Below are 13053 nucleotides of genomic sequence, written 5' to 3' on the forward strand. Positions count from 1 at the left end.
TGCTCAACTTTCAAAAAACCACCAGAATAAAGAACATTTAATGGATTTAAACCACGTGATGACTTTAAACTAATAAGGCTTTAAAACTTGTAAAAAGTAGCATCAGGAGCCCGAAGGAATAAATTAGATAAAAGCATTTAAGCACATTGAAAACGAGACGAGCATTTTTGTTCTTTAAGGTCCAAGTTGATCAGAACTTCCTGTTAGAAAAGTCTGAACCACTCGGACGCTCATTCAGCTGTCTGCCCACAGACAGAAAGCCAGGTTAAGAACTGCTGAGTCAGCAGGAAAAGGTGCCGAAGTCGCCCCCACCGTTACGTTTGAACTCATTTTCCTGTACGGAAACGAAGATCTGGTGCTCCATCAGATCCTGGACCGCTCGGCTACAGGTCGCCTCCTTGTTTCTGCTCAGCTGACGAGCAAACTGCCACTTCCTGCCTGCAGCTAAGGCCACGCCTCCGTCCACGCTGCCAGCTAAGGCCACGCCTCCGTCCACGCTGCCAGCTGAGGAAGAGGAGATCAGGTGAGGGTCCGCGACGTCTCCCTGTGGTTCAGGCATGTTTGCAGCAGGCGTTTCTGAAAACACAGTCAGATACATGTTGATCCTGTATGAGGTTGTTCAATGAAGTCCTGCAGTCGGGCGCCGCCCACCTTCACCTCTGTCACCATGTTCTCTATCGCCCGATTTCACCAGAATCACCCCAAAGCCTTCGTTATTGTGGATCACGTTGTTCTCCAGGGTGATGGATGGCATCCCATTCAGATCACTAGCAAAGTCCTGCACACACACACACACTTCATGCTCTTTGTCGTCATCACACACATTTGCTTTTCTGATTGAAATTTGTGGATCTTCTTGACATCTGGAAGTCCTTCCTAGATGCTACTGTACATGGGGCGGGTGGACCTGCAGGGCAGCAGACTTTCTGGTCCAGACAGCTGCTAGTCTCAGATGGTTGTGGGTACGAATCCCAGCAGCTGAGTGAATCAGCAGGTAACAGCGTCATGTGACCTCACCTTGATGAGAATCCCGTCCTTACAGTGGTGGATGCCGTTACTGACCAGACTGCAAACACTGCCGGGATAAATCTCCACTCCTGCCCCCTGCAGGCAGATAAACAGTCACATCCGCTGATCGCTGTTTCCTGTGTTGCATCAGGCCGTCAGGAGGTCATGTGACTTACCTTGGAGCCGTACAGGTCACACATGTTCATGGTGAGCCGTGCAGATGACCGCACCATCACTCCGGTGGTGTCGCACTGTAGAACACAGTTCTCCATGTTCAGAGTCCCTTCACGCACACCTGATGATCAAGCACACACACGAGTCAGTCCACCGAGACCAGACCCAGGTTATCCCCCAGCTGTAAAGACCAGCTGGTGGAACAGAGGCTGTAGACACCACGCTCTTATGGTTTACGCTGCAGTTTGATGAGCTGAACAGAAATCTCTGTAGCGAGACTAAACGTCTGTCCTGGTGGTCCTGCTCTGCTCAGGAGGCTCAGGTTTTAGCTTTGGAAACTAGCCTAGCTTCTCCTTCACCTGTACAGGTGTCCCTGAGCCTGTAGGACAAACAGCTGCACAAAACATCTCCACCTACCACAGGGTAGGTGGTGGTTTTCACCTCCACACATAAACCAGCCAGATTTATTTTCCCTGCTGGGGTTTTCTTTGTGTCCTGAACCAACAGCAGCTGGAATCAGAGTTAGCTGGACGCTCTCCTGGTTTCTAAACTCAGGCTGAAAAGAAATGTTCTAAAGCATCTTTATAACATGGTTTACAGTGAGAAGCCGTCCAGGTCCAGGTCCAGGTCCAGGTGCCTTTCGATCTGAGAGAAATCCAGAGTTAATGTGCAGGATTTATTTCTTTACCAGGAGGAGCCATAGCTGGAACCAGATGAAGAGACAGAAACAGACATGGAAGGAGCATCCGGGTGAGTTTACACGTTTTAGTGCCGGGGCGGCTCAGCGGTCGTCTCGTAACCTGAGGGTTGCCGGTTCGATCCTCAGCCAAGTCCAAGTTCATGTTGAAGTGTCCTTGAGCAAGACACCGAACCCCTAGTTGCTCCTGATGGGACGTGGCTGAACGTATGGCAGCTTCCGCCATCAGTGTGTGAATGTGTGTGTATGGTGACAGTAAAACTCTTTATAAATACGAACGTTTACGATTATTAATGTGTAATAATGGAGATCATCTCTGAGACAATAACACCAGAACCTGCTACCTGGTCTACAGAAACCTGCTTTTCAGCCTCGCATGGCGGCTCGTCCTTACAGCTTCAACCTGCACCTTCTTTCCTGTTTACACTCGTTTCCATGACTACCCATGAGAAGGCCAAACAAGCTGGATGTGGTGTGCTTGTTTGGAAGTTGAGCTTTTCCGCATGGATAAAGCTCTGCAACGTTCTTACACAGGATTCCCTCCACGGCTCCGTGCTGGATGAACTTGATGTTGGACAGTCTGACGTCTGCTCCCATGGACTCCACGAAGGAGTCGCCTCTGTTTTTCTCCTCAATCACAACTTCATCAGGAAAGCCGAAACCTGACCGACAGAGAGAGACATCAGAACCTGGTCCTGAATGAGACCTCCACCTTACCAGACAAGATGAGAGGGTCTACCTTCAATGGTGATGGAGTCTGGGATGAAGATGGAGCTGCTGACGCTGTAGGTCCCTGGGAGGACGATCACAACGTCCCCCTGGTAGCAGGCGTCCACGGCCAACACGGGATCTCTGTGGAACTACACGGAGACGGATCAGAGACAAGCGTGGCTTGGTAGGACCGAACCATCGTTTCAAACCAAAAACCACAACAGGCAGAGCCGGATTAACTGTTAACAGCTCCTGATCCCGGTTTTCCAGGTGTGATACCCGGCCTCCACTGAGACAGTAGCGTCCTTTTTGAGATTTAAAACAAGCGTGGAGCCGTGATTCTGAGCCTTAACCATACACTGACGTCCAGTCTGCGTCCCCACACCGAGGAGGCCTTCATCCATCGGACGTGAGCCAGTTTCTAACGTCTCTTCCAGCCTGAGAGGAGCCGCAGAACTCCGGACCTGGCTGCTGGCTGGAAAGACTCTTAACTCTGTTCAAGCGGGGACATTTTCTGCTGGTCCATGTTTACCATCTGGTCTGCATAGGCTAGCACGCTTCACAAGAAGCATCTGTGAGGTACTGACCTGGATCTGGGTGTCCTCGGAGGAGCACAGAGGCATCAGACGGGCGCTGAGGAGAGCCTGCAGCTGGATGGGGCTACAGGAGGCCGTCACCACATGAACCACCTTCGTACCCGAAGCTCGGAGCCCACGGCTCTGCACACACTGCTGCCTGGAGTTTCCTTTGTAGGCCAGCACATACCTGCAATGAGGACAGGAGGTTCAGGTCCTTGCTGTGGGACAGGAAGACGTCGTGGGGATGAAGCTCTAATACGCACCTCAACAGGGGGTTCTCGATGAGGTGTAACTTGCGTTTGAACGTCTCCAGCTGGTCACAGAGCTTCAGACCCTCCACCATGGACACGTTGTCCAGCTCGGTGTCTGAGTCGGCACTCAGGCTGTTGCGCAGCTCCGAGAATTGCTGGAAGCACCGGGAGCAGCTCTCCAGTAAGGACTGGTACTCTGCCACCAGGCCTGCTGGGACTCTGTCCTCTAACATGTCGTAATAGCTGGGGAGAGACGTTTGATCATGGACATGTACCAACAAAACATCACCAGACACTCGAGGTGTGCTCACAGTCTGAGACGAGGCTCCACACAACGAACAAAGTAGTCAAAGTCGTCATCCTCATCTTCCTCATCCCACCGCCTCCAGATGTGCTCATAGAAAAACCTGAGGATGCAAAAATGGTGGAGGAAGAACTTCAACAAGGACCAACATTAAAGCAACTCCAGGGGCAAGTGTGATCAGTCCTACCTGAGGTGCTCCAGAGCCAGAGCTGTCTGATCCAGGTCCCCAGACTCATCGTAGACCACCTGCAGCTCCTGCAGGGGGACTTTGTGCTGAGTTGCCTCCAGAAGAGAATTCATGGCCTCCTCGGTGAGTTCACAGCCTCTGGTGTCGCACTGCAGAGGCAGCACCACCTTCACACACGCCTTCAGATGCTTCAGGTCCAACCCTTCCACCTGAAACCACCGACAGCATCAAACAGCTTCACCTAGCATCCGACCTGGATCAGCCAAACCAGTTCAATGTGTCTCCTCTATGGCTGGAATAAAGCCAAGAAGACGTTTCTGATGCACGGTGGCGCCACAAAGCAGCTGAGCTGGAGTTGGTTTAGTGAGGATAGCAGGTAAATAGTAGCAGGAATAACTGGAAATGAGGAAAAAGTGGAAACATGGAAATAGTTTCTGTTGTGTGTTTGTTTCAATAACAATATTTTTTCTCCTGAAAGCCAAGAGAGAACGATGAGATGAGAAAAGGTTTGGTCACTGTTGATCTGTGTGTTATTTCTACAAAGTTCTGTTAGTAATAAATTCTGCTTTCTTCTTCTGGTCGACCTTTATGCTGCTACATCTATTCATACATTCATTTTACATCATTTTACCTCCCAGTCTGACACCTGCTACACACTGGTTTATACTGGGATTAAAAGCTACTACAGACTGGTTTATACTGGGATTAAAAGCTGTTACAGACTGGTTTATACTGGGATTAAAAGCTGCTACAGACTGGTTTATACTGGGATTAAAAGCTGTTACAGACTGGTTTATACTGGGATTAAAAGCTGCTACAGACTGGTTTATACTGGGATTAAAAGCTACTACAGACTGGTTTATACTGGGATTAAGAGGTACTACAGACTGGTTTATACTGGGATTAAAAGCTGCTACAAACTGGTTTATACTGGGATTAAAAGCTGTTACAGACTGGTTTATACTGGGATTAAAAGCTGTTACACACTGGTTTATACTGGGATTAAAAGCTGCTACACACTGGTTTATACTGGGATTAAAAGCTGCTACACACTGGTTTATACTGGGATTAAAAGCTGCTACAGACTGGTTTATACTGGGATTAAAAGCTGCTACAGACTGGTTTATACTGGGATTAAAAGCTGCTACAGACTGATTTATACTGGGATTAAAAGCTGCTACAGACTGGTTTATACTGGGATTAAAAGATGCTACAGACTGGTTTATACTGGGATTAAAAGCTGTTACACACTGGTTTATACTGGGATTAAAAGCTGCTACAGACTGGTTTATACTGGGATTAAAAGCTACTACAGACTGGTTTATACTGAGATTAAAAGCTGTTACACACTGGTTTATACTGGGATTAAAAGCTGCTACAGACTGGTTTATACTGGGATTAAAAGCTGCTACAGACTGGTTTACACTGGGATTAAAAGCTGCTACAGACTGGTTTATACTGGGATTAAAAGATGCTACAGACTGGTTTATACTGGGATTAAAAGCTCCAGCTGATGTTTGTGGGATTGTCTCTCACCTCCACCAGAACATCGAAGACATCAGTGCCCCATAAAGCCACCCAGTCACAGGGCTCCAGAACTTTCTCCAGGTAGTCTGCTGTGAAGGCCATCACTTCTGAGGGCTTACAGTCACCTTAAGACAAACACAGTAAATAAGGATTAAATGATATACAACACCTCCGATCAGGTTAGGGTTAGGTATGTGGTTGTAGTTACCGAGCATGTAGTCTTGATATGCCTTAAACCTCTCATAAAACAGCAGGTTGCTGGTCTGGAAGGTGTCGGGGAGCCTTGAACTCCCTCTCTCGTGTCGCTCACATCTCTGCAGCTGGGTCCCAGCCTTTTCACTGGTGAAGGTATCTGTGCCACTGTCATCATCATCTTCATCACTGTCCCCTCCCTTCTCATCATTGTGAAACAGAGCTGTAGGAGAGACAACAGCATGGCTGACAGTCACACAAAGACAAGTCAACACTCAGCTGAACCGTCGCCACCTTTATAACTGGAGGTCAAAGCGGATGGGAAAGAAAATACTGCCTTACTTATTAAAAATGGATACAAAAACACAAACGTTTCTAGAGGAAAATGGTGGAACAAACGCCACGATTTAACCCAGATAAGTTGTAACTCTGCATTAGCCCGAACTGGTTAAAGCTAATTTGTTAGCTTCGGTGTTAGCCTCTGAGTTAGCTTCGGTGTTAGCCTCTGAGTTAGCTTCGGTGTTAGCCTCTGAGTTAGCTTCGGTGTTAGCCTCGGGCGTTACGGTTTAGACTAACTTTCGACATATCGGCATCAACGCTTATGACTCAGATTTTAGTGTTTACAGCGAAAATGTTCATTGTCTGCCACTTACAATGGGTTATATCCAACAAACTGGCGTTTTCTTCAGGTGGGCTGGTCTCTGTTTTGAGTTCAGCTTTAACGTCAGAATCCAGATCAACTACAACCAAGTCCGACATGTCCTTGACAGTGTACGCAGCTTCCCGCGATTCCTGCTCCATGAAGTGCTTCAAACAGACACCACAAATACCGTTTGATACAGGAAAACAGGGCAGCCGTACTAGTTTGCGTCTCTCTGACAAACTAACAGCGTACACCCTGTTACTTTCAAAATATCCCGGTCTGCAGCGCTGCAGCCAATCACTACAGGAGAACTGCCAGGCAGTGTTGAGCATGCGCAAAAGGTTGGGCCAGTACTTGTTATAATACAGCATTAATACTGCAGGGCCAGTCTGGGTGCGTTCAGAGTTCATCATGGGTGAACAATAAATGTTACTGAATTGTGTTCAGTCAAACTTGTGTGTGGTGTGTAGTAAAGCCTCTAGTTAATTTAGTTGTTGCAGTCTTCGCATATAACCGTCAGGAGGCGGTAACGCATTCGTGGAATATATCCGAAGCTGTAGAAGAAGAGCGTTTGGCTGGCTAACTACTGGGCGATTACAGAGCCAAACAGGTAGATTATCGAGAAAGAACATTAAAACAAGCGTTTACTGGTACAAAGTAAGCTAGATGAAGTTAACCTGATCTTGTTTAATACATCGCACCAATGCAAAACCAAGTTGATAGCATTAACATGCTAGCATTAGCACGCTAACGAATAGTAGCATTAGCATGCTAACTAATGGTCAGCATACAGTGCTCCAAGAATCTGGTGCTTGGATGGACTTTAACGACTGTGCAGTCTCAGAGCATAATGGTAAACGCTGTCCACTCGTCAGCTGACTGATTAAGGTGTCTGTTTGGGGTGTAGACCACATCACATCTGTTCTACAGTCCTTCAGCAGACGCTTTTCTCCAGAGCGACTTGCTTCTGAGAGTAATGCGGTGCGTAGTTAGTAGCATTAAGGGTCTTGCCCAAGGACCCAATGGAAGGTGTTAAAATTCACGCTCCTGTGAAATGGGGAGAACCTTAAAACTCCTGCGTGGGAGACAGATGCCCTGCCTACCTACGGAGTCTGTCTCAGATCAACTGAAGACTTCCTGCTGTGTTAGTCTGTTTGAGATGTACAAGATTTTAAGATGCTCAACCAAAGGATTACGTTATGAGGGCGATGAACAGCCCAGGGAGGTAAAAAGCGGGTTTACTGGTTTAGGTGACAGTGTCAACCTAGACTAAATGGAAATCTTGGGTTGTCTGTGAATGTGCTGTGAGCAGCCTTGTAGGCAGCAGGTTTGTTCAGGCTTTGCCCAATTATCCAGCATTCGCCTGATCAGATCTATCAGAACCACTGTGATTTAAAGAAATGAACAGAAAACTCCATTTCATTCTTCATTACCGCACGTCGCTCTTCACTGACATGCTGGCCTACGTCTCCATGGACTCCTGATCATCAGTTGTCCATTTCTAGGTCCAGCTTTACGATCTGGTGCTGTAGGTGGACTTTGTACTCCGCCATCACCCCAAGCCTGTTTTCTTATTGGTTGTGAAATAGGTAGACCCCTTTGCGCTGAACCCACAGTGACATGGAGGAATTTTTTTCTAAGGTCCAGAAGAGAAATTCTGCCCAATCTGAAGAGCTTTTACCTGGACACACCTGGGTCACATCTGCTTTTAATTTAACTTAATATAATTTAATTTAAAAGGCTTATTAAGTTCAGTATTTACCTGGACCTGATGAGGTTAAGTCTGAAAGGACCCTAGTTTAACAAGTAGGGCAGGAAAACCTGTTGCAGTGTTTATGTCCCCCAGTGTGTAAATGGACCTGGACCTGGACCTGGTGTAAAACAGCGTGGCTTTGAATGTTTCTGGACTTGGTGATCCTTGTCCATGATGAAGCGTTCCGAATGCTTCTGGCTTCCAGACATGAGATCTACCTGAGGTAATCCAGGTGTGCCTCCGCTAAGCTAGGACATACGTGAAGTTAGGACATACGTGTTTGGAAAAGACAGCGAAGATGTGGACGGTTTTTCATCACCGCTGTTTATCCCACACACACAGTCTCCATTTAAAGAGAAACAGACCTGCAGGTCTTTCCGGAGACCTAGGTTGGCGTCAGGAACACGGCTCCAGACTGCGACCAAACTGTCGCATTTTGCGACTAAAATGTGAGACAATGCGAGTGAATGTTTCATCTTCTCCACAACAGCGACCAGTACATTTCCCGGTGTTTTTCTTGTAGGAGTTAGAACTGAATTTACTTCGTCGCTAACAAGCTTCTGCTCCCTCTTCAGCCCAGTAGTTCACAGTAAGGCGCCAGTTAGCTGCTGGTTTGCCTACTTAAATTAACGTGTTTTGTATTAGTTCGGCCAGTAAGATGTTTTTATGTCAACTGCAGCAAAAATAAATATGAATTGTAAACATTGTAATTTCTGAATTTATTGTTAAATATTTATCACTAATACAGTGGAAATGAGAGGAAATGTGAATATTTGCTTTGCGAGGTGATTTCAGTGTGCGCCCGTAAATTTTCTGCTTGTGCTCCTAAAAATTTAAGTTAAGGGCTGCCGTGCTCCTCGTAAAAACGTTAGTCTGGAGCCCTGAGGACAGTCCAGTTAGAAACAGGCTGAACCAGTACGGCTTGTTGGGAGGGATGCAGGAGAACGAAGAACATGGCAGCACGGCTCAGACTGGACAAACCAGCAGACATCTGGAACCAGGTTCTAGTCTGGACAGACCAGACCAAGGTGGACATGTTTGGTCCTTAAACATCTCATAGCAGATGTCAGCACGGTGGTGGAGGAATGATGGTCCGGACACCTGCAGTCATTGATGGACCATGAACTCTGGATACCAAAGAGTCCAGACCTCATCCTGACTGCAGGAACCAGACAGACTAGAAGGGAAGGAGCTCTCAGTGTGGTCCAGTCACAGTCCAGACCTCAGTCCAGTTACTGTAGTGGGACCTTCAGGTGCTGCAAACGATGGAAGGAAGAGTGGAGCAGAATTCCTCCCCCTGCATTAAGAGACCAATTAGATTCAGGAAACCATGACTGCAGCTTCCTGCTGGAGGCGGAGCTTCTAGGAGCTGAGGGTCCTGGAGAGGAACCAGTTCTAACACTGATTCTTCATCTCCTGTTCTTCCCCTCTCGTCTCCGGGACATTAACAGAGCCTGAGACTTTAGAAAAACTGAGACAAAGAAATAAATGAGTAACAAAACACCAGGTTCTTACTTTTTTATTATTTTGAGCTGATCTGTTGAAAATTATGATGGTTTCAGTCTCCTCTCCCTCACCAGGTTTCTGGTCTAGTCCAGCTGAGGATGACCAATCACAGACACCCCGGTGATGATGTGGACGAGCTGTCGGCCAGCGATGAGTCGGAGCCTGAAGAGCAGCCCAGCAGAGCTCCCTTTGACCCGGAGCTGGACCACAGCGGCGATGACGGGGAGGTCCTCGCTCCAGCTGCCGCCCCCACGGCTCAGAGCTCCTTCATCCTGAGCGGAGCCAGCTCGGCCTTCTCACACCGCAGCCGTAGCATCTTCCACAGCCTGGACAGCCTGGAGAGACAGCCTGCCTCGTCTCTGAACCAGCCTCCGTCCATCTGCCCCACACCACCCAAGAAGAGGGGCGTCCCAGACTACCTGGTGCACCCCGAGCGTTGGACCCACTACAGTCTTGAGGACGTTCCTGAGAGCAGCGATCAGACCAACCGCATGGCGGCGCACCACTTCCTGTCCAGTTTGCAGCCAGAGAGGAAGCAGGACTCCCCCTGCAATGTCCAGCAGAAGATGGTCTTCTCCAGACCCAAGAGACCGCTGAGGGACCAGCTTCCAGCCGATCAGCAGGGGAACGAGAAGGGGCTGCACCTCAGCCACCTGGCAGAGGAGGAGGAGGAAGAGGAGGAGGAGGTAGGCCGGAAAAGAAAAGAGGCTGGAGGAAGAACTGGAAAAATCCTAGAAACGACAGACAGAGGAGGGAAAGCTGAGGAGAAAGGAGTGGGTTCAGCAGAGGAGAAGATGATGGAGGACTGCAGCCCTGGATTCAACTCCTTCCGGAAGCTGAAGAGGAAGGTTTACAGGAAGAGCTCAGGACACGAGGACAACTGAGGACAAAAGTCCTCTCCTCGTGTCCAGGCCCATGTCTGACCAGAGGAGTCCTCCCAGACCGACTCCTGCAACGGTCTGTTGACCTGAAGGACGCCAACACTCCTCTGCAGGTTAATAAGCAAGCTTGTACACATCAGACTCACGGGTTGCATTTAGAGCCACGGATATCATCCAGGTATCATCAGACTGAGATCCCTGAACTGATGGAATATTCTGGATATATGGACTGGTTCTGATCCATCAGCAACAGATCAGACTTGTAGGTGGTTCATGAAGCTTTTAGTTCAGCACCACGTGGAGGACACTGGGATTTTCCAAATAAAAGAAGGTATAAGCCGACCACAATTGGACTTAAATTACAAGTAAACGTGTCCGTCATGTCTACCCACCCATATGATGTAGCTGCTGAGTCTAAGCACGTCGTTCATGCTCCTCTGTTCCTGTCTTTTGTAAAAAGTAGGTTAATGACTCCAGCTGAATCTCCTGTCCATAAAATCCTGGTTCTGACTGAGAAGCAGTTGAAGTCAGCTGTGGTGAAATCATGATTCTGTAACCAAAGAGCGATCGGATGAGCCGTTTGAAGACAGACCAGTGAATCCAGTACTACTTCCACCACACTCTTCCTCAGTGTCTGATGGAGCACCCTGACTGACCGGCCGGACCTCAGCCGGACCTCGGCTGCTCCTATGACCTCGTGTTTACTGCCTGCAGTTGTTGCTGCTGCCATGGCAACATGCAGGATGGCAGCTGAACTGTGAGTCAGCACCCTGATGTGAAGCAGCTGATGCAGCCGAGCAGGATTTACATGGCGCTCGGGTGATGAAGCTGCTTTATCTTCTGGCTGTGAGAGCCTGAAACAGACCATGAGGCTCTGCTGCTCATCTGATAACAACCGGCTTCCTGTTTTTATGCAAAGTGCAGGTCTGCTTTTGTGTCTGTGCTCTCTGGGTTTGCGTGACAGAACTGAATTAAAGGGGTGAATTCTCATTTCTCTGCTCTGGTTTTTACCGCTTTACTCCTTTTTGTTCACAGATGCTTTTACTGTGTTTGACTCATCTGGCAGTTGGTGTTTTTATGTGCAGCGCTCACTGTGGATGGATGTTACTCGTATAGAAATAACTTGGTTGACTTATAACAGCTGTTACCTCTGAGCAGGAATTCCCAACCCTGGTCCTGCAGGTCTTACACCTGCTTCAGATTCTCTGACGGGTCTGTTGAGCGATTCGTTTGAGTCAGTGTGTTGAAGCAGGGGAAGATGGAAAGTCTGCAGGACAGGACCTGGAGGACCTGAGCCGGGATCCCTGCCTGTACTTCTACAGTAAAACAGCTGATCAGAAAAATTCAAGATCTTTATTCTCATTATTCCCCTCCTCCCCCTCCTCATCCTCCTCTTAGATCATCTGTCCTGGCAGACCAGGGCACGGGAGGAGGTGCAGGAGGTTCACAGAGCAGCAGAATTCACAACAAAGATAACATGCCATGATGCGTTCAGGGTCCTTGCTGTAGTTTTGCTACTACTGACAGCTGTTCTGAGATCAAGCCTGGACCCAGTAGGATTCCTGTGTTTGTAAAATAAGGAATCGAACACGGTCAGCTTGTGGGGTGAATCGATCTAATCTGTTAACTGTACCTTGTATAACTCAGAATACAACAGAGACCAGAGTAAACTTCATAAAGCTGCTGTACTAAATGTTAGATCTCTGTCCAACAAGTCACTGTTAGTTAATGACTTCATCATTTCTCACAGTTTATTTTCTTTTTCTGACAGAAACATGGTTAACAGAAGACACAAGTGCTACAGTTCTTAATGAAACAGCACCCCCTCATTTTAGTTTTATGAATAAATGTGGAAACGGGAGGAAAGGGGGAGGAGAAGCTGCCTTATTTAAAGATTCATTCCAGTGTAAAGAAATTTCATTTGGTGATTTTACTTCTTTTGAATATCTTAGTTTTATTTTAAGGGGCATTCCTAAAATCCTATTTCTAATCATCTACAGACGTCCAGGACACTGTGTAAATTTTATTGATGAATTTTTTGAATTATTGTCGGTTATCTCTACTGATTTTAACCATTTCATCTTAACTGGGGGTTTTAACATTCACATAGATAACATGACGGATGGTAATGTCAAGGAATTTTCTTCCATATTGGATGTTTGGTTTGTGGCAACATGTAACCAAACCGACCCACATTCAAGGTCACATTCTGGACCTGGTTATTTCAAAGGGTGTTGATATTTCTTCTGTTGCGGTCACTGACTTGGCCTTGTCTGACCATTTTTGTATTTTGTTTGATTTACTGATCACTCAGAATGTTCAACCAACCTGCTTCTCCGTTAGGAAGAGGTACATTAATGAAAGAACAAGTGCTAAGTTAGTGGAGGCCATAGCTACGTTACCAACAACCAGAGCAGAGTCAGTTGATGGACTCCTGGATCATTTTAATCTGAAAATCTTGAATGTAATGGATGCTGTTGCACCGATAAGAATCAAGAACACTTTGATCAAACAGAAAACACCATGGAGAAACACCACTGTGGTTACCAGCCTAAAAAGAGAATGCAGAAAAACTGAGCGGAAAAGGCTAAAAAATAAACTTCAAATTTACTCTGAGCTGTACAAACAAAGCCTGCGTAAC

General features: G+C 47.4%; 2 protein-coding genes across 4 annotated transcripts in view; one reads left to right on the top strand and one right to left on the bottom strand.

Moving 5' to 3' along the window:
- shcbp1 (SHC SH2-domain binding protein 1) overlaps window positions 1-6536 on the bottom strand; it is a 6716-nt gene extending 180 nt beyond the window's left edge. Inside the window, exons 1-14 of one of the 3 annotated variants that reach the window (XM_041981653.1) lie at window positions 6283-6536; window positions 5646-5852; window positions 5447-5562; window positions 3911-4119; window positions 3731-3826; window positions 3432-3662; window positions 3178-3355; window positions 2619-2739; window positions 2410-2541; window positions 1185-1303; window positions 1018-1104; window positions 652-778; window positions 487-576; window positions 1-456 (exon numbers count right to left, since the gene is read on the bottom strand). The exon at window positions 1-456 is cut by the window's left edge and continues 180 nt beyond it. In XM_041981653.1, coding sequence (XP_041837587.1) covers window positions 281-456; window positions 487-576; window positions 652-778; window positions 1018-1104; window positions 1185-1303; window positions 2410-2541; window positions 2619-2739; window positions 3178-3355; window positions 3432-3662; window positions 3731-3826; window positions 3911-4119; window positions 5447-5562; window positions 5646-5852; window positions 6283-6430 — 2037 coding nt within the window. In that variant the 5' untranslated portion in view covers window positions 6431-6536 and the 3' untranslated portion in view covers window positions 1-280. Of the gene's footprint in view, window positions 577-651; window positions 779-1017; window positions 1105-1184; window positions 1304-2409; window positions 2542-2618; window positions 2740-3177; window positions 3356-3431; window positions 3663-3730; window positions 3827-3910; window positions 4120-5446; window positions 5563-5645; window positions 5853-6282 lie in introns of all 3 variants that reach the window. The other 2 variants (XM_041981643.1, XM_041981633.1) reach the window with 2 other exon arrangements.
- Window positions 6537-6830: 294 nt separating this feature from the next.
- Window positions 6831-11402, top strand: tssc4 (tumor suppressing subtransferable candidate 4). Its single transcript, XM_041981674.1, has 2 exons — window positions 6831-6882; window positions 9606-11402. Exon 2 carries the CDS (start codon window positions 9630-9632, stop codon window positions 10413-10415), a length of 786 nt encoding a protein of 261 aa, XP_041837608.1. The 5' UTR covers window positions 6831-6882; window positions 9606-9629; the 3' UTR covers window positions 10416-11402.
- The last annotated feature ends 1651 nt before the right edge of the window (window positions 11403-13053 follow it).

Source organism: Melanotaenia boesemani, chromosome 1 (genome assembly GCF_017639745.1).
Source record: "Melanotaenia boesemani isolate fMelBoe1 chromosome 1, fMelBoe1.pri, whole genome shotgun sequence".
In the NCBI taxonomy this organism is placed as follows: Eukaryota; Metazoa; Chordata; class Actinopteri; order Atheriniformes; family Melanotaeniidae; genus Melanotaenia; species Melanotaenia boesemani.

Coding starts and splice junctions, on each gene's coding strand:
- tssc4 (XM_041981674.1), top strand. CDS start 9,630: ATGACCAATCACAGACACCCCGGTGATGATGTGGACGAGCTGTCGGCC.